Below are 20,151 nucleotides of genomic sequence, written 5' to 3' on the forward strand. Positions count from 1 at the left end.
CAGGAAAACAGGGAAAAATAAAATTCTGATGCTTATCTGCTCTAAAGCCTCTACTTATGCTGGACACTATTCTGGCAGTGGAGGCCTGTGTCAAAAATCTTGAGTGTAAATAAGCATAAAATCCTAAATGTTGTAAAACACACCATCCAGTGATAGATTTCTATGAACTCTGTTATATAGAAAGATTTAATACAGAAAGGAACCCAAACATGTGACACTTTGTCAGAAAGCAAAAGATTACATAGTACAACATGTTTTTTGGAATGAATTTACAATTAATTTTAACTATAAAATAGAATGAAAAAAACAGGTGAAACTAAGACAAATGCAGGGTGAATTGAAACAAAGTGCCTGACTGGTAATTCCAGAGATAATTGGGAATGCAAACTGGGACTCCTGAGGTCCCTTGTTTCAATAGGTGGGTTTTTTGTTTCTGTTTCTGCTTGTTTTTCTGCTTTTCATTTATAATGAAAAAAAAAATTTTAAAAAGGCAAGATTGCAAAAGCCAGCTTTTTCCTCAGTTTTTTTGGTGCTTTCTGCTAAGCAGCCTTGGAGCTACAAAGGTTCACAGTCTTTCACATAGACTCATGCCCTAGAAGTGTTTACAGTGAGAAGAAGGATCCTTAAAATACATGACCACACAGACAATCATATGGGATCTTCAGATGTTTGCATCCTAGTTGGGACTGTGCATGAAGAGGCCTCTAGACACACATAGGTCACCAGCTCTGTGGAAATGGTGATTTGGTCCGGAGCTTCTATAGTACTGGCTTTTGAGGAGAGAGTTGTGCAGAGGAGGAACTGTCTCTTCTGGCTTAATGTTTCCAGGGCACAGACTGGAGGTTTAGAAGGAGTACTGTGATACAAATATCCTCAGCCGGATGACAGAGCTGCCTCTGAAGTTGATGACTGTGTTTACAGTGATCATTTCCAAGTCCAGCTCGATCGTGCGCGGCCCCTTCACGGGCCGGGTCATCACCAGAGTGGCACTGATGGGTCCTGTTTGCTGTGCATGAAACAAGAGAAAGCAGGTGAGATTGCCAAAACTAGTTCTTCAAAACCATTTTCTCACTAGTCTTCAAGCAGCTAAAATAGGTGTTTTCTGTTTCATTCTTTGACACCACTGCAACTGATGGGACAGAGTTTCATTTCAGCATTTGGCTTCTTTTCAGTGTGAACTGTCACCTTCTACAGTTTGTAAAGCCTTTGGGAACTCTGCACATTAAAGGAGCTATTGAACACAGACACTTGCTATTGCCCAAGAAAGAAAAAATTGAAAACATGGGTTTAGGGTATAAACAAGTAATTATACATTTTTGTTTGTTTGTTTGAACTACTCTTTAGTTTGATGTAAAGTTACTGTGAAGCAGCAGACACCCAGAAGGGCTTGTGTTAAAGAACCTGGAGAACAGGTGTTCCCGTGTGAACGGGGTCTGATTTTGTGGTACATTGTGTAGGTTAATTGTACAAACCTTACACTTTGAATATGCAATGGCACTTCAGAAAACAAGTCCTTTATTCAATGGAAGCAGACCTTGGTGGTATCTGACCAGAACAGTGGATTATGTGCATTTAAAAATCAGATCTGCTGATGTTTAAACCAACTGCAGTTTGTTTTCCATCAGGAGCTTACATAGGCACAGTGGGTCCTGCTTTACCTGTCCAGTTCTGCCTCAAGACTGGGTGTTTGTTACCTTTGATCAGAGAAGGCTGACACAGCCATGAGGAGGTGCTGGGCATGTTGCCTGGTCTGTGCCAGGCTGGGTCCTGGTGCCTCAGCAAGGGCACAGTGTCCCTCCCATGCCCTCCCAGTGCCCAGGGAATGGCTGCGGGGTGAATCACTGGAACAGCAGCTCGGGCAATGGAGGTGGGTGCTGGGGCCTCAGCACCTGCTGGATTGGCCCAGATGAGGGGATCAGTGGTGACTTTGCAACAGGAAAGTTCTTGTGAGATGTAGCGGAACTGCTTGTCAATTCAGGATTTTGAAACATTTTCATTTTCTTACAGTGGGAATCTGAGATTCTTGTGAGAAATATGTCCTGGAATCTATCCCACTACCCCTGTCCATGAGGGATGGGAACCTTCAGTAGCCACAGAACAGGACTTAATGTGAATGTCAGAGCCAGGTTTTGCCTGGGGCTGAAAATCAACCTCCTGCGAGTCACCGTCCTTGTGGATGTGCCCCATTCTCTGCAGACACCCCTGCAATCTCTGCATGTTGGTTGTGTGGCAAAGATGACTGGGGAACACAGAGATCTTCTGAGGTAAACAAATTAAAAAACCTCAGGTAATTACATTTTCTCTAATAGTGTCTACAAAAAATGAATGTTCTCAGTGGAAAAAAATCATAACAAATGAAAGCAAAGAACCCAGAAAGTAAATTGTTGGCAAAAAGGGCTAGGGTAAGTTTTTTGCTTACTTTTTTGGTTTTCACATTTTTCAATTTCCAATGAAAAGGTTTAATAAAACAGACAAGAAGCATTGAGTCTTTTGGTTACACTTTTGATTGTCCATCAAATAAAAAACAGTTTGGCACAATAGTTTCTCTTGAGCTTGGGAAACCTGAGCTATTCTTAGACATGGGTACAGCTGTGGGTTTTCCTAAACCTGCTGTCTCATAGGAGAGGCATGTTTGCTTTGGGTAGGTTACTCTCCTGAGAGATCCAACAGTTCCTGCAGATCAGCACACTGCTGTGCACATCTGTGTGTAAAAAAAATGCCTCATACTGAAGGTTTAAGTGACAGTCACAGGAAGCTCAGTTGTGCCATCAGGACGTTCAGCCAACAACAAGATGCTCCATGTTTCCCCCAGGGAGCATTGGACTTACCCGCATGTAGAATTCCCTGCCCTCGTTCCCTGATTTAATTTGGAAGATGTAGTAGGCTCCAGGGTAGCGAGTTGTTGCTTGCATCTGAAAAATATCCGAAGGCACAGACCTCCCAGACACCATATCCATCACTCTGTACAGGATGGTGAAGGGCTGATCTCGGCACCCAGGGTTTTCAGCTGGACACATGCAGCGGCTGGTTGCCAGAAAGAGGATTGTCAGAGATAGAATTGTCAGCAGGGGTTACAAATTGCTGTAATATTTGATTATTTATATAAATAAATGTGCATAAATAAATAAACAAACAATGCCGTTGGCCAGCTAAAAGAATCAATGAAGCTTGTAATGCATTTTCTCACTTTTAGCATTTTCTGTATTGCTGTTCTGGTTTATATCCTGCCTCTTTTTTCTTGTCTTCTTGGTGAAAATACCTTGGCATTCTCCTTAGATCACTCAAAAATGTGAACTTTCTTTGAAGTAGCCCTGCAAGTGTAGAATACTCTGTACATGTTTATTCTGATAGTAATTTATACTGAACTGTCCCCAGAATATTATTAGATAATTTCACTGGTAGTACTACATAAACAGTAGTAATTTTTGTTTCACTATATTTTGTACACTACATGGAAACATATAGTTGACATCCTGGATCAAACCAAAGCTCTAACATCAAATGCAGAGCCTTAAGGAAGAAGAAGAAGATAGCAAGCCAAGCATGCGACACTTCCACCAACAGTCTCCAATTGTTTGTGACTCAGGGAATCCTTGAAACAAAAATTTCTTTCTATTCGTCAGCTATTAATGCATTTCTTATCCATCAGCTTTTCCAGCTTCCCACATGAATGTTTGGCATTCACAGCCCCCTGTGGCCAGAAGCCCCACAGCCCCTTTCATCTCTCTTTGCATGGCCTCTTTCTGACTTTATCTGGTGCTCCCAGCTGTTTACCTGAAAGGAGAGCAGCCAGTCAATCCCTGCTCATCCTCCTCACCCATCTCAGGGCTTCATATTTGACCCTGTTCATGGCTGAAGTGCTCTAATTTGGCTGTTACTCACAAGGAAGCTATTCATACTTGTGATCATCCTAATTGCTTCTTATGAACCTTTATCCAGTTGTATTTCTTTTGACAGGAGGGGAAGGAGCTGCACAGTCTTAAAGATTTGGTGCACAATAGCTTGTGCTCCAAGGATATTCTCTACCTATTAACATTTGGAATCCAGATTGCTTTTCTGACCTCTAGTGAGTACTGCAGATCATGGAACTAGACCACTCAAATCTCAGTTTGCATGGATTATGATCAGATCAGTGGTCCTTATTTAATTTGTGAATTTGGGATTTTCTTTTTACTTTAAATTCATCTACACGGAATTTCATCTGCCATTTTTATTGCACAGTCATTGAGGCTTATTCTGTAGTACTTTTCTACCCATTTTTATCTACTGTCTTCAGATATTGTTCCAGACTTTGCCCATCTCATGGTTTATTCTTTTCCCCAGGTTGCTTATGATGGACCAAGCAGGTCCAGCTCAGACCTCTGCAGAAATTCAGCATGAAAATTGACAATTTAATACTATCCACTGTTTAATTTTTATCTTTGAGCTTCTTATTTTTCTGTTTCAGGGACTTTTCTCTGTTACTTATGACTGCTTCATGTCCATGATAACTGTGTGAGGGTCTTTTCAGAAGCCTTTGGAAATGCAAACAGACTGCAACAGTCCCTGTACCCTAGCCACATGCTGCTGATTTCTTCAGAGAACTCTAAGGAAGTTGTAAAGCAGGATATCCCTTTATAAAAGCCATGTTGGGGGAATTTGTTGGGCAAGGGTCTTTTTGACTATTTTTCTATAACCTTCACTGCTGACATCAATTTCAGACAGTGCATCTGGCATGTCCCCCATCAAGAGGCTCCTGGCATTATGATCACCCAATTCCTTCCACAGAAAACACAGATGCAAGGAATTCACTTGGCTTTTATCTGACCACTTCTGGACATATGTCACTAATTAAGTGCAGGCCCATCTAGACATGAGCCAAAGCCACCAAACACAAAGCTCAGAGATTGTGTTCTGATGCAAGCTGCTCTGCAAGGACTCTGTATCTGGGCTCTGGGGAATTTAGATGCAGATGATTCAGTTATTTCAAATTCCAGTCTAAGACTCTATCACCAATGTAGGAAAACCCAGAACTAGACAGACACTATGTGTCCACTCTTCAGCTGCCCTAGTTCAGAAAAAAATGCAAATACACTCATAAATTCTAAAGGAAAGAAGATAATTACTAATCTTTTGCCTTTCTATAAAATATATTCAGCTACCAAGCAATTCCAGATTATTAGGTTTAGTGCAAACATTGTGGATGAAATAATGTGGACTGCAGTATATTGAGATCTGTCTGGAACTGAAATATTTTGAGCCCCAGAAAATTCATACAAATGTAAAAGAAACAGGATGTTTTAAGAAAGGTAGGGTTTATTGTTTGCTTGCTCAAATGTTTCCCAGTTGAGACAGTGACAGTACTAACAGCCTCATCTAGACATACCCAATTTCTGGGCCAGGTGGGTCAGTCTGTGAACTATTCAGAACTTTTAACCTGTAGGCAATAAGAAACTATTTGTATGCTGCTCTGTCATCTAATATTTTAAAGCACTTCCCAGGCATAAACTAGTTACCATTTGCAGGAAATATTCCTACTAATAAACAGGATGCATTTGAGCATATATGAAGTCAGATATGTAAGTAAATGTCTCTTACTACATCACAAGCCTTGCTGTTTTGTCAACTGATAGCTGTTTTTCCAGTCTAACTTTACATACATCTGAGTATGATATATCATAATATATCATATCATATCATACCCGGTGACCTGGTAAGCAATTGCAATTTATTATTTTTATAAAGCTTACCAGTGGTAAATTTAGCAACAGTATGTATGTATAGCTGTTTAGACAGACTTCATGGTTGTACTGTAAAATTGCAGCTTCTTTGGTTAGATAGAACTTAGATAAAACTTCCACAGACAGAATTTGCTTTTGTGGCTGTGGGTATGTTACTCACTTCTCATTAATCTGGAGATAAGGCTCCTCACATCGTACTGGGTCTAAACATTTATATTCTCCTGGGATATTGAAACATGTTTGCTGTGAAGTGCAGGTGAAGTTTCTGATTTCACATTCATTGATATCTAAAACACAAGGAATGAGAGAATGGCTGAAGCAGGGAAATATGTACAAGATACCACTCCTACAAACTGGTTTCCATCTTAAAGAATTACCCCAAAATTCATAAAATTCTTGCACTGTGAGAGGTGGACTTTTTATAACTGCCCCCCTCTTTTAAGATCAGTTTTTACTCCATCCACTTCTGCTAATTAGAGTGTTCCCACATGCTGAATGCTGAAAAAAAAAAAAAAAGGAAAGGAATTGGCTGCTCAAACTCTCTGACCTTAGAGAATGGGAAAAGTAGAGATGTACAGCAGAGGGGAGAGCACTTGAGGTCTTTCCTGTGTAGCTGTTTCCTATCCAATAAAGTCTTACTTAAAACAACACACCAGTTCACCTCAGCAGGAATATTCATGTGCTGACATTCTTACCAGAATTGCATAATTGGCCCCTACGAGTATTTCATTGTGCAATGCCAAGACCAAGCATCTCAATTCTTGAAAACCTCTTTCTAGACACAGGATCTACATTCTGGTCCCCGTGGGTTTCAGTCAGTGCAGGAATGTTACCTTGGCAGCTTCTACTGTCGTCAAGCAAGTTATATCCTGAAGGACAGGTACAGTAGTAAGAACCAGGCCCATTCACACATTCGTGCTGGCAGAGGAACTCTGAGAAGCTGCACTCATCCATGTCTGCAGTGGTAGAACAAAAACCAAAGTTTACTGTCTTTGGCTTTACTGTCAAAAGAGCAGTCCTGCAGGCAGGTGGCCACCCACACTACCTGCCCATTCCCTCAGCTGGAGGCTGGCACTCTCCAGCTCCCTAGAGCTCTGCAGCAAGCTGACAAAATGCTATACAACAACTTCTTCATTAAACACTTTTTTCCTAAGGAAATCAAAGCTGCTGCTGAACACAATGTTTGGCTTTTAATTATTTTTTTTTCTTTTCTAATACCTGTCACCACTTGGCCATGTTTTCATTTCTGTTTTACGTCAGAGATAGATACTCTGACAACAAAGCTGCAACTGTAATTTAAAAGGAAAGACTTGGCAGCAGTTTTGTTTTATTTTTTTTTCCTTCTTTTGGAGAACAAGTTTTACGTTCCCAGGGTTCCAGCCACATGGGTTCCAGCAGAACTCCTGCAGCCAGCCCTGTCTCTTTCATATTTTTTAGCCTCTAGTCAGTTACTTCCAAGTCATTCCATCAAGACTCCAAGAGCACATCCCAGCCTGGGTCAGACACACTGGAAGGCCCAGCCCTACAGATACATGGGAAGCCAGGCAGTCTGTCAAATCCTGATTGAAAGCAGAAACTGTGCTCTTTGCCCCTTGCTCTCATGAATTGACCAGTCATTGTGTTCTGCAGAGCTGTGCTCAAGTGAGAAAGATGAACTTCAGAGCTGCACATGGAGCCATGGCTGACTGAGGGGAAAACACATGCAAAGGCACGAGGCTGAGGGAGGCTGCCACTAATCATTTCCTTATTTCCCTGTTCAGGGGAAGAAAGAAACAAAGGCCAGAGCCCCAGCCAGGAACTCCCAAGTTCTTATTCCCAGCTCTGACATGTTGACTCTCCCAGGCAAATCACTTTTACTCTTCTTCTCTTTCTTCTAAATTGGGCTCAGTCCATTTATTCACTTCTGGTGTTTTGTGCAAATGGATTGGAAAGTATTTGAAGTCCAAATATATCCAAGTGGCTTTAGGGCTGAAATCAGATTCTCAAAAGGGAGATGAAAGGAACTCTACACCTACAGAGTCCTGTTACTGTGTGAGTTTCCCCAATGAGTTCACGGAAACAAACACCTTCCTGAAGCTCCAGAGACTGAGGGCTGACTCCATAAAGTGGCTGAGATATCAGCCACCCTCTGGCATCCTAGCCCAGACCTCCAGCATACTGGATTTGTGTAACTGGTGCTTGGCTGCTGTCAGGTCCTGAGGGATTTGGAGCCCCAAGAGCCCTGCATTCCTGCTCTTGGGCCCACAGTGTTCCTAAATACTCCTGGCATTCTCCTGGCTGCCTGTGTGCAGACAACAGGGTGGTTGTCATTTCAGAGCACATCTAATGCACTTGGAAGACCTCTGTGATTAGAAAATAATGATGATATTGGGAAAGCCAGGTTGAAATCTCTGCCTCTCTCCTTGAATTGGGGCGAGAATGCCTTCCAGCTTCAAGGTAAGTTGGCTGCTAGGCCATGGACTAACCCCACTCCTATTGAAATAAATCTGAATCCTGGGTGTCTCTCAAGAGTGTGCCCCTGACCAGGCATTCCCTTTGTGAGCCTCAGATGTCTAGTGGTTGCTGTGGAGTGGAAGAAGCTCATCCAGAGAAACTTGACCTGCTTTGTCAAACATCTCTTGCACAAGATTGTCAGGAAAAGATTTTCTGCTCTGGATCTGGATGTTGAAAGACCCTTTTGCTGGCTCAGATCTGAGACATGGATGAGGCTCAAGCACCACCTTATTGGGCATTGCAATGAACTTATCTGGTTCAGACCCCCAGGTAACTCAGGAGGTGAACACATACAAAACATTCAGGAGTCTAACTGAGAAGAAGAAAATCCATCAGAATGCAGGACACTAAGTTAGGTGTTTAATTCTTAAGACTCTGTACATATTTAATATTTGTTCTTCCCCTTATAACAAGGAGATTTGCAGGGAAAATATCTTGGGAAAGACTAATCATATACACTGCATCTCACATGTCTTTTCTCTCAGAAACAGCATATTACATCTGTTTACTGTAAATTAAAACTCAAGTATTTTCCAGTGCATTTTTCCAAGACATATTGTCTGAATTTTCTAATTTTATCAGTCTGATGGTACAATAAGCAAAGAAATAAGTTTTGCCTTCAATTAAAATAAAATAATACAATAAAAACAAACTCCAGAAAGGAAAAATTACAGTGACATAAGCACAATTTATTCTGCTGTGTGCTGAACAGGTCAGCAATAACTGTACTAAGAAATCATATATTGTTTTTAAAGTGAAGCCAGAGCCATACAGGGGAAATGGGGGAAAGTTTCAGGCAGAAGTGAGCAGTCCTTAAGAGCAAGGGAAGTACATGCGTTCAACAGACAAATGGAAAAGTGCTTTCTATAAACTATTTCTTTAATCATGGAGGAATGTCCTGAGGCTATCTCTACTTGCTCAAAAAAAGCTTGCTGTTCAGCATTACAGAGTGCTTTCTTCTGTTTTGCTGTTACCTTGGAGCTTTTGAATATTTAGCTTATTTCTTTAAAACCATTTGTGGCCCTCCTCCATGGAGTTTTCCTGGGTATTTGCTGAGTGCTTTAGCTGGAAAGAAGATCATATGAGTTGCAGCTATCCCGATGCTACCATCGGGACCAAGGCAAAAAACTTTTTTAAAAGTTTGTAAAAACAATGCCTTTGAAAAAGTACACATAATAGAATTAAAGAAACCAAAAGAGTAAAAGAGTAAATAAGAGTTACCACTGCAGTTAACTCCATCAGCTTCCAGTTCATAGCCAGGTTCACAGCGGCAGAGAAAAGAGCCATAGGTATTGACACAGGTCTGAGTGCAAGGGTTTTCACTTGTACATTCATTCACATCTATGGGAAAACAATGCCAAATCATCAGTGACTTCTCCCCAAACACCATTTTCATTTTTTTTTTCTGCAGAGCATTTCAAAGAGATTAGCTGTACAGTCAGAACGATTTGTTCTGAAAAAATATAACCAATTCAGTGTTGTTTATTTGGATCCAGGTTGATGCCTGGGAATAGCATGTTGGAAACAACATGTGTGGAAGTGAAGTATTTTGGGAATTACTTTAATTAAAAAATAACATGGAAGATGGGGATGAATTTTTTATTATAAATGTTTCTGTCCTTATCCTGAAATTTGAAAACCATTGAACCAATATTGTCATAACAGATCTGAGAAAAATGCAGCAGGATTTTCCTGAGAAAGATAATGCAATGATGAGGGGTCTTTATGGAAACCTTGGGCTAAGGCAAAAGCAATATTTTTTTCCTTGTAGGACATTAACAACTTCATCATGAGCACAGACCTCCTCCTGCAGCATGTGGGAAGATGCTCTCTGCTTTGCTAGGGAGACTGTGAAGAGGTTGTGTTGACTTTGAGGTAGCACATCACAGCAAAGGTGATCTAATGCTTAGAACTCCAGTCTGGAACCTTGGAGACTCTGATTTACTGATCTGACAAAGGTTTCCTGTCTCAGTTGGGTCACACAACCTCACATTTTAATAACAAATTCAGTGCCTGAACACTTGGTAATTCCACTGAATTGAGTGAATTGAGGTTTGGGCCTCTGTGCATATTTCTTCTGACAAAGCAGTCCTGTTGCACCTGCATCCCTTTGAGGTACTGTGAAACTCCAGAAATATCTGTCTGACCAACCTGTGAACATTTTCAAAAGCAATGCTGGGAAGGTCACTTGTGCTCTAAAAACCAAGGAAGTCTTAAGGGGTTGGCTGAGGGGGGACCAAAGATTTCAGGCCTGGTTGACCCTAGCCCTACCTTGGCAGGATCTCCCATCGTCGTTGAGGGTGAAGCCGGGGTTGCAGGTGCAGGAGTAGGAGCCGGGCACGTTGGCGCACAGCTGCTGGCAGTAGCCGTAGCGACATTCGTCTATGTCTGCAGGGGAAAAGGAGGGAAACTGGAGTGCTCTGCATCTCCTCATGACATACAAAGCAGCCAGCACACTGAGCCAACAGTGCTGATAACACAGAAATACCCCAGCACACTGGTCATGGTGTCACAGCCAAACTTCCAGGCGTTCAGACATGGAGTTGGAGTTGAAATATTCCTCTCCCCAGCAGAATGTGGTAATGTGGTGTTATCCACATCTGGCATCTACCAGTGTGTCTGATGAATTGATTGGCATTGCTGTAACCTTCAGGTTAAATCAGGCAGCCCAGTTTGTTCCTTTAAGCAGCTCCCTCAAAGGATACCTGACAGCTGACACAGGCTGCCAGCACAACCACAGCCAACATTGCAGCGAAATTTTGGCAGAATCAAATTAGAAACCTTCTTTGCCTCCACATATACCAAAGCTGCTCACTGGAACAGCAGTGTTTGTTACTACAGGCTTCTTTTTTGAGTGAGGATATTTTTGAAAGATTTTTTTCCAAATAGTCACATTCTCTTTTTATATGAATTTTTAACTGACAAATTACAGACTGTATAAACAGTTAGTTTAATGCCAAAATAGCAGTTTGGGCTGAATTGCAGCATTGGCACTGCATGCAAGTGAGTGCTATGAGCACAAGAAAATGCTCTAAGACATGTAAGATGGTAAATGCTGGCAGATTTTTGCCTCAGAACTAAAAACTAAAATGAAACACCTGGAATAGCTGTCCTTTCAAAGCCTTAACATTTCCTTTCGTATCAACCAGCTTTTGATTTATGGAGACTTTTTTAAATGGCTGTGTTAAAGCTTTGAAGCTAAATTTATGCAATAGAAAACCCAGTATATTATATGCAGTCAGTAAGATAATGTAAAGGTCAGATCAGTGGTGATGAGTACACCAGCAGCAGGCTTCACCAAAACCTGCAAAAATAACATGGATTTTAAGTAAATTAATACCTCATTCACTGACACAATGCATTACATTAAGTACATGCTTTGTCAGGACTGTTATCTCAAGAGTGCTACATTTGAGGATAAGGACTTCTACAGGGCTGCTTCTTGTGGCTGGGTCATGTGGATATGCTGCACTGGCTTCTCTGTGTAAACTTTACAGGATAATTGCAACAGATAGAAGTGTAGGTTTTTGTAATGGTGATTTACCAACAGTAATTGGTAATTTCACTGAATTCCACTGCACTGTTAACAGTGCCCCAAAAAAATTTGTCTCTAAACCCCAACTTGGCCCTCTGATTACAGTAAGTATTACTTTACTGCTTTATGGCAGCAAAGATCACTTCTCCAAAGCCAGTATAAAGTATGGAAAACTGAGACTTTGAAATTTAGGGGAAAATATAGCAATTCTAAACACAATTTGCTTTTCCTTTTTCACATTGTCTTGCAATAATCCACCCCATGATTACTTAATTAATGGGCAATACTGGGATGTTATTCCCTATTTTAGATAGCATAAGCAGGTACTCAAATCAATTCATCAATGCAGCCATTTCAGTCCTCTGCTATAACCATCAAGCAGAAGAGTATTTTAGATCTGTGCTCAAATCCTGAATGCTGCACCCAACCATTTCATTGGGCCTGTAACTGGGAGAAGTAAATGGGTAACAGAACAGGTGATGCAGAGCAGAATCTGCCTTTCTTCCCTCCCTCATCCCCATGCTATCACATATGCCTGTACATTCCCCAGCACAAGCTTTGAGAATTTGATTTATCACAGATTAAGGAGCAGGGGCCTTGGAGACTTCTTATCCCAGGGAAACTGCAAGACAGTGACTCCCTGAAGAGGCTGTGGCTGCACAGTCCCCAGCTTGGACAGAGCTCAGCCTGGTGCCTGCCAGGTGAATTACACAGCAGCAGTAAGGAAAGCAGCCAGGAATTCATGGAATTGGTACTTGGGAGGAGAAAGCTGGAAAATAACTGGAGATGCTCCAGGGACAAATGGGCAGGGAAAGCCCTTCTCCTTCCAGTGGAGATGTGACAGGATGCCCCAGCTCTGCAGAGCTGGCACCAAACAGCCTGCATGGCAGGGAAAAAACTAATAATGGATAAATTTTCTTAAAAAAAAAGTTGTATGCTGACTCCTAGGTCCTACCTGTGGACCTAAAATTAACGTCTACATCATCATCCTGTGTGTATGTCAAGTGAGGGGAAAGGGCTGGAGAAGAGGAGGGATGGAAGGGTTGTTTTCCTGTGCTGTTTGTTGAGCGATGTTTTTTCAACAGGACTGAACTAAAAGGATGAACAGGACATTGCTGCAAGGAAAATAATAAAATTGGAATAAAACTGCATGGAAGATTGTGAATTGGCACCCAGTTCAGAGGTAATTTTTTTCTCACTCCCAAACAAAAGAATTGGTTGACTTGGGAGTTACTGTCATTCCCATTTCTTGGTATCAAACACAGATCCCTTCAGGTCCACACTGTCACAATAACAAAAGCACAGGTCTGTTTGGGCAAAAATCTTTATGCACACATGCTTGCAATTGATCTTACATGAAAGGGAATCCTTCAGACTGGGAATATGAAAAGCCCAGTTATGACACTATTATGATGCTAGTCATATGGCATTTCCAGCTACAGTTTTGTTCCGTGGGGGAGTCTCTCTGCCAAACACCTCATTGGCACTTTCAGAGACAAAAGAGTTTCCACATAGCTGAAGGTTTAACTGTGTCCTTGGCAAAAGTGCTTAGTGACTTTAATTCAGGGAGTAACAGGTACACATACACAGATACTCAGATACTGTAGCAATTGAGGATTTTACCTAAACACTGGCCTTCTAACAGCCAGTAGCCTTCAGTGCAGGAACAGGTATAGCCCCCTTCAGTATTTATGCAGATCTGGGTGGGGTTACACTGGTGAGAATCTGAAGCGCATTCATCCACATCTACAACACAGAAATACAGAAGGAAAATGTTAGAAATAGCAACAACAAAAGATTGTTTATATTGTACAGTGTGTACACTGCCTCTGTGCAAGGAATCAGAGTTTGGAGGAGTAGAGAGAATGACCATAATCTGAAGGAAAATCACGCTAATAAATGTCTGAGGGCATTTATTATGAGAATGCACATGAAATCTCTCAGTTTTGCAGGTGACCCAGTGTTTCTGGTTTTCTCCTCAAGGAAAGTCTCTCATTATCTCAAACTTTTTGTAACTTCCACATTTGCTGTCACTGAGCTGGGATTTCCATGCTGTAGAGCAGTGCTCAGTCCTAGGGAGAGGCTGCTGAAAGGGTTGTGCAACCCCATTGAAAAGTAAGAGATGAAGGGGAGTTTGAGAGATGTACAAACACAACTCAGAGACGTTAAAAAAAAAATACTTCCTACCCCCACCAATGCAGACCATCTCACTGTAATTTTTCAGACACAAAGTTCAACCAAAAATCAACCTTTACTTGACCAAAAAAATGTATACTTCCCTGGAATCAATTTCCTGACAATAGTACTATTTTCTTTTAATTTCCACCCCGCCACCTCGCCATCTTTACTGGGTTGAATGTATTTGGGTTTTTATTGCAATCCCTTAGGGTGTTTTTGTTGTGGGCTTTATTTTTTCCCCCTTTTTTTTTTTTTTTGCAAGGGAGGTGAATAGCATTCTTACATTTATATAAGCCAGGACCCTGGAACCTAACTGATTAAAAATGCCTTTCAGAGTCAGAAATTCATTTTGAATCACGCCTTGCTCAATATCTTTCCTGGTGTTTCAGGCATCAGGTTTGCCTCTAGATGTCAGAAATAGAAATGCCAAAAGATAAATTGTGTCATTTCCCCAGCCAACCTAAATTTTTATGTTTTATTTATTGATACCTAAACTATTTTTCATTTCAGCATATTGTGCTTTGCTGAAGCACTATGTCATCCTAGCAATGCTACTCCCTTGATTCTTATTAACCCAGACTTTGTTAGGTCATGACTGAAAGTGTCTCACCAATGCCCTGGGCTGGAGCAGGCAGCAGAGGGCAGGAATTCCATCTCTGTACCTGCCCCAAGGCAGCAAGCACAGCCAGTCAGCTGTACAACCCTAGCAGTCATGAAATAACTGATCCAGGCTGCCACAGCAGCATATCTAACATGCTCAGATACATAAACAAATACAAACATATTGTACATATGGAGGGAGTCTAGGGTTCTTATCTTGCCAACATCTGTATCGGAGCAATTTATGGTGAGTCAAAACTGGTAAGATAACAAGAAGGGCACAATTAGAGGTAATTAACTCTGTCAGAATTCGGTTCCCATGTATTTATTGGCCAGATGAAGATTGGCAAAATGGTGGGGGAAGTGGGAAAAGGGTAAGATAACAAGTCTAGACTATATAGGTCCATAAATATGTTGTTCAGTTCAGCTATTGCTTCTGCGATTGAGCTAAAAAATTTGGATCCTCCCTTCATAGCATATCACACATAATTGGTAGTATCTGAACAGAGATTTTATCTGACATAAATTTAATAACAATGACATTAATGTTTTCTAAATGAAAAAGCTTTCTATTTGTCATGCTTGCTTATTGTTTTAGGAGTGGTACCTTGGGATCTGGCCAATTCTGCTTTTTCTAGTCTGCACTAAGCTTAAAAAGGAGATTTTAATTTTCCATGTTCCCTGCTTCCAGTAATATTAATAGGTGAAGCAAAGTGAAAACAAAATGAGGGTCATGGTCTCACCACATATGGTAGCAAGACAGTTTGAAGACAACAGATCCTCCACTCTTTTGTGAGGCATTTTTCTTGCAGGGATACAACATCTTTCACTTAAGCAACAGGTGGCTATGGGATTGGTTTTGTTCCCAAATCATCCTTGTAGCCACTGCTTGGGCTCCACTCCAGAGAAGTAAAACGTTGATCCTCTTTCACTTGCTTTATAACAATCAGATTTATTTGCTTACTCCCAGTCTTCACCTTTTGTGGTAGTATTTGGAAGCATATTTCCATTTGAGCACAACATTTTTTACAATGGAGGCCTCCTGTGGAGTTTCTGCCAGAAAACCTGATGATCCTGAAGTTGTCTATGCAGAACACCTTGACTCCTCACATTTGCACTGAACAGTACCTTAGTGACTTCACTAAAGAAGATTTATGCAACCAACAGGTGTAAACAGCTTTACTGGTAGCAGCAAATCTTTTTGGTTGGGCCTGAGGGAGCACACCCAGTTCTGTGTTTCATGTCTGGCATTCTCTAAGATTGCCCCTTACCATGAGGTGCCATTAAACTCTTACTGACACAGCCAATACAATCAAATAAAGTATTTTTGGCCAGCAGCCTTCACAGCTGAAACAGGTAGTATAATCCCAGGCTGTCTGCCCTGGATTAATCCACATTATATGGGCTCACAGAGAGCAGATATTTGTGCACTGAAAAAACTATTGGTGCAACAGTTGGCCAGACATTAGGTATCTTCTTAAAGGATATCAGACCTGGGAGACATAGGGTGTCATGCCCATTTGCACAGTGCAGAATACAGTAAGAGCAGATGTGGTTGGTAAAGTCAAAACCAGACATTTGGCAGGAAAAACAAAAAACAAAACAAAACAAAACAAACCCCAAACAATCCCAAATTATTTCCACTGAGGAGAAAACTAGCCATAGAACTTCAAGAGATTGCCTATAATGGATAGACATAGAAGTTACATCAAAACAGTTCCAGAGCATTTTTGTTTGAATGGAAAATTGCAAGAGGTTGCAAGTGGAACATGACAATCCATCAATAAGGCATGAATAATTTCTCTGTCTGGTTGCACAGCTTATTTCTGTCCCATTCAAGTATAAATCTTAGGTGTCTTCATGGTCTGGGACTTCAAAGCCCATTTGTACTACTTCTGCCTCTCTGATGGGTCATACACAATACCTGAGCAATCTAATTGCACATGATTATAGATTTTTAATAGTTTTGTAGGTTCAAAGCAGATAAGACAAATTCAGAGAATAAAAAACTGCAAGGCCTACTCAATGTAAGGATAGCACAAGTGGCTAAGAAATCCCTGAGGTGCATTTTCCTGAAGTTTGGAAGAGTATGTCTGACACAGCACAACTTATGTCACAGTCTTCACCATGGACAGAAATACTGCAGTGAGTTGTCACCTGAGCCCCAAGGTAAAGTCTAATCAGATGGAGAGCAGAATTGCCATGAGGTGGACTGGGAAGAAAATACAAATTAGATCTCTCCTCAGTGAAGATAGATTAAAGTAACCTAGTGGTTACTGTGCAGGACAAGGAGCCAGCTCAGATACACTGACCACACTGTAGCTCGTGGGCTGAGAATTTATCTTTTGGGAACTCTTCCTTGCTTTTCATCTTCCATCACCCTGCTTCCTATTTGAAGAGCAGGGATTACAAAATCCATGAAAATCCATTATCTCTGCTATAGTCCAGTCTCCCTCACTGTTTAGCACCTAAAACTCTTCAGGATAGGGCATTTAACAAAACAGAAACAGGAGCAGCTGACAGACCTTTCTGTCTTGTAGTCTCTCATGTACAACCTGCACCTATTATTATGAACATTTCAAGATACCACTTTTTCAGAAATTTTGTGCAGACTCTACATTGGCTAGTGAGATCTAAAATAAAAGATTAACAATCATTGTTTTCTGCTAGAGGACCTTGGAAGCATCAAAGTTTCTTTCAGCTAAATTCTATGGAATGTTGTTGTTCCACCCTAATATTGCATGGAACCTCAAAGATTCCAGTAGTTACCAAAGCAGGAAGAGAATTATTGATGTAGTCTATGGCAAGTTAAAAGAGTAATCTGGCTTTCATACCTCTTCCTACCCTGACAGACAGGACTGTGAGTGTTGCTGTGAAATTACATATGAAAAAAGTGAGGATGTTAAAGGTTGTCATACCTAATAATTTTGAACAAATTCAGATTTTTCCAAATGACTAGTGGCCCTGGGTGACTCCTTTGAGAGAGCAGTTGTTCAGCACTTTGTAAGCACACTAGAGAACCAAGGCAGGATAGATGGATCACTGTTCAAAACTTCTCTTGCCAAGGAATGCTTGGCCAAAGCTGGTTCTAGTTGTTTCAGCTCTTGAGTATCCTGCTGTGTGCTATTAAATTAGTGGTCATCTATATTCTCTCACCCATCCTTCCAGTTGTTGTATTCACTTCTTTTATCCATCTTTCACATTACTGCTCCCACAGCTAATTCCAAAGGCAGAAGTTTGGGCAGGACTCCAGACAAATTAAAATCTGACTTGAAGTGGGAACAATTTACTTTGTTAGTTCCCAGATGAATACTGAGAGCAACCACATGGCCTGTGGAGACCACTGCTCTCTGCCTCCTAAGAAATACCACCAACAATGAACAGAGCCTCATGGCTCTGAGCCATGAGATTTAGAGATCTCTGGGTTACTGACAGAAGGAGAGAATAGGTAGGTGACATCTCCATATCCCTTTGTAAGGATACATGGGCTGAAAGAGCCGAAGCCTGAACACTCCAAAATGAGCCACATCCCTCTCTCTTAGATCAGTGTGTCTGCCTTAAAGAATTATGGCTGTGGTGGTTTGGTTTAGCAGCTCTGGGGTGTGATGCTGTCTTTACTTGACATTTTGACAAAAGGTGAGGTGGCTGGGGCAATGGGATTTCATTTGGGGATTGCAAGGGTGGAGAAAGTTTTTTTTAATTTCTGGCTGGCTGCCTGCCTTTTGTAGGATGTGATGTGCTGATGCTTTGTTTTTATTGGTACAAATTGTATTTTTAATGGATGGCAGGATGCCTGGTGACTGGATAGATATCATTTATAATGTCAAAATAAATATGTGAACTCATGGGGTTTAGTGTGCAAATTACTGGCTTTGTGTTTTATTATCTGTAAAAGCTAATATTAATAGGTATTAGTGGATTCTTTAGAATTTAGCCACATCATGGAACAATGAATGAAATTTTTAATTCACAGCTCATAAATTAAAGAAAAAATAAATAATTTAAAAGCCATGCATGCACAAAAAATGGAGCAACATATTAATATAGAAAGGAAAGCTAGATGTGAAACTGCAGCACAACACTACATCTCACCAGGGAGGCTAATTCTTATCAGGAGGTCTTTTTATGGCACTGACTCATGTTCACCAAGAACACAGGAACTGAGACCACTCTATTTGTATTAATAATACTGCAAGAAATCACAGCATAAAAATAAAACCAACAATCTAACCCTTTGAATGAGGACCAGATATATTCAGTACTTTTCAAAGAGACTAAGACTAGGAGTTCCATAATCTCAAGAGAGAATCATAAATGTGGAATTCTGAGGATCTGGTTTTGGCCCACTGTTTTCCACATTTGTGATAAAATACAGAGGATCACAAGCTGGTGCAGTAAAGAACTGAAATGTGAAATGAAGTCTTATATGAAAGTATTTCGCTAGGTATGGTGGGCACATTTGAAAGTGCTTTTCAAGACAGACAAATGCAAGGTCATATATCAAGAGTAAAAAACGTAGGTCAAAAAAAAACCTCTGGGGTTGTTACAGGTAATCACTTGAACATGAACTTTTCCTGACATCATGTTGCTGAAAAGCATTACCATGAGCACACTGAGTAGACACAGGAAATTGTTCTTACACTGTACATTGCATTAGTGCAATAATTACTGAAAAACATTTCTGGCATCAATATTTTAAAAAATATTGCAGAGAAATACTAAGAGATTCCAAAGAGTTATTCCAAGCCACAAAAATTTATCTTAGAGCAAGATAATGCTCCATTTAGTAATCTATTTAAGAAAAGGTTCAAGGTATATTTGCCTGTGATCTGTAAGCATCTGCATGGAAACTGAGATGGTTGCTAAAGCAAAAGACAAAGAGATATAATTCAGTGTTTAGAAGACAGATACAAAATAAAAATAAGACACATGCTTTAGTGCTTCTGATTAAGCATCTGAAAAACATAATACAACACATGCTAGAGGGTGCATGGAACCTCAAAGTTTCTAGTAGTTACTGAAGCAGAAAGAGAATTATTGATGCAGTCAGTAGCAAATTGAAATAATTATCTGGTTTTCACACTTTCTTCTTACCCTTACAGATAGGACTGTGAGTATTGCTGTGAAATTACATATGAAAAAAACTAGGATGCTAAAGATTGTTCCTGTCCTTTAGGGTCTTACACCTCAACAGTATTTATTCTTTCAAACAAGCTGTAGCAAAAAACTGTGTCTTCAAAACACCATTTGATGGGTAAGGTTCTATGTCCTGGGTCACAAAAAAGACAGATTATGTTGTCAAAATGGTGTCTTAAAGTATTCACTGAATAATCTAATACCTTTCAATGTTTAGTTATTTTTGTCTATATCCACAGCCTGAGATTTTCTGTTTGCCTTACCTCATTTTCCATTTCCTAGGCCATTAGGAAATCTAACTGGGCCAGGAAAAGTACTGAAAATGAGAATAGGAATTTGAAAAGATCTTCCAAATGACTTTTCCTTTGCAAATATTTAAATGTACATGTGTGCATTTTTTATTTTTTATTTGTATTTTAATCAATAAAAATGGTTTTTAGTGAAAGAAATTGTACCTCTTTTAATAACTTCAGAAATATGTGGAAAACA

General features: G+C 40.5%; 1 protein-coding gene across 1 annotated transcript in view; it reads right to left on the bottom strand.

The window, feature by feature from the left end:
* Positions 1–317: 317 nt before the first annotated feature.
* The window catches only part of FBLN5 (fibulin 5), a 42,528-nt gene continuing 22,694 nt past the window's right edge, over positions 318–20,151 (bottom strand). The window contains exons 4-10 of the mRNA XM_066552354.1: positions 13,372–13,494; positions 10,485–10,601; positions 9,435–9,554; positions 6,554–6,676; positions 5,881–6,007; positions 2,829–3,024; positions 318–1,006 (exon numbers count right to left, since the gene is read on the bottom strand). Coding sequence (XP_066408451.1) covers positions 845–1,006; positions 2,829–3,024; positions 5,881–6,007; positions 6,554–6,676; positions 9,435–9,554; positions 10,485–10,601; positions 13,372–13,494 — 968 coding nt within the window. The 3' untranslated portion in view covers positions 318–844. The remainder of the gene's footprint in view (positions 1,007–2,828; positions 3,025–5,880; positions 6,008–6,553; positions 6,677–9,434; positions 9,555–10,484; positions 10,602–13,371; positions 13,495–20,151) is intronic.

The sequence above is a fragment of the Molothrus aeneus genome, chromosome 6, assembly GCF_037042795.1.
Source record: "Molothrus aeneus isolate 106 chromosome 6, BPBGC_Maene_1.0, whole genome shotgun sequence".
Taxonomy (NCBI): Eukaryota; Metazoa; Chordata; class Aves; order Passeriformes; family Icteridae; genus Molothrus; species Molothrus aeneus.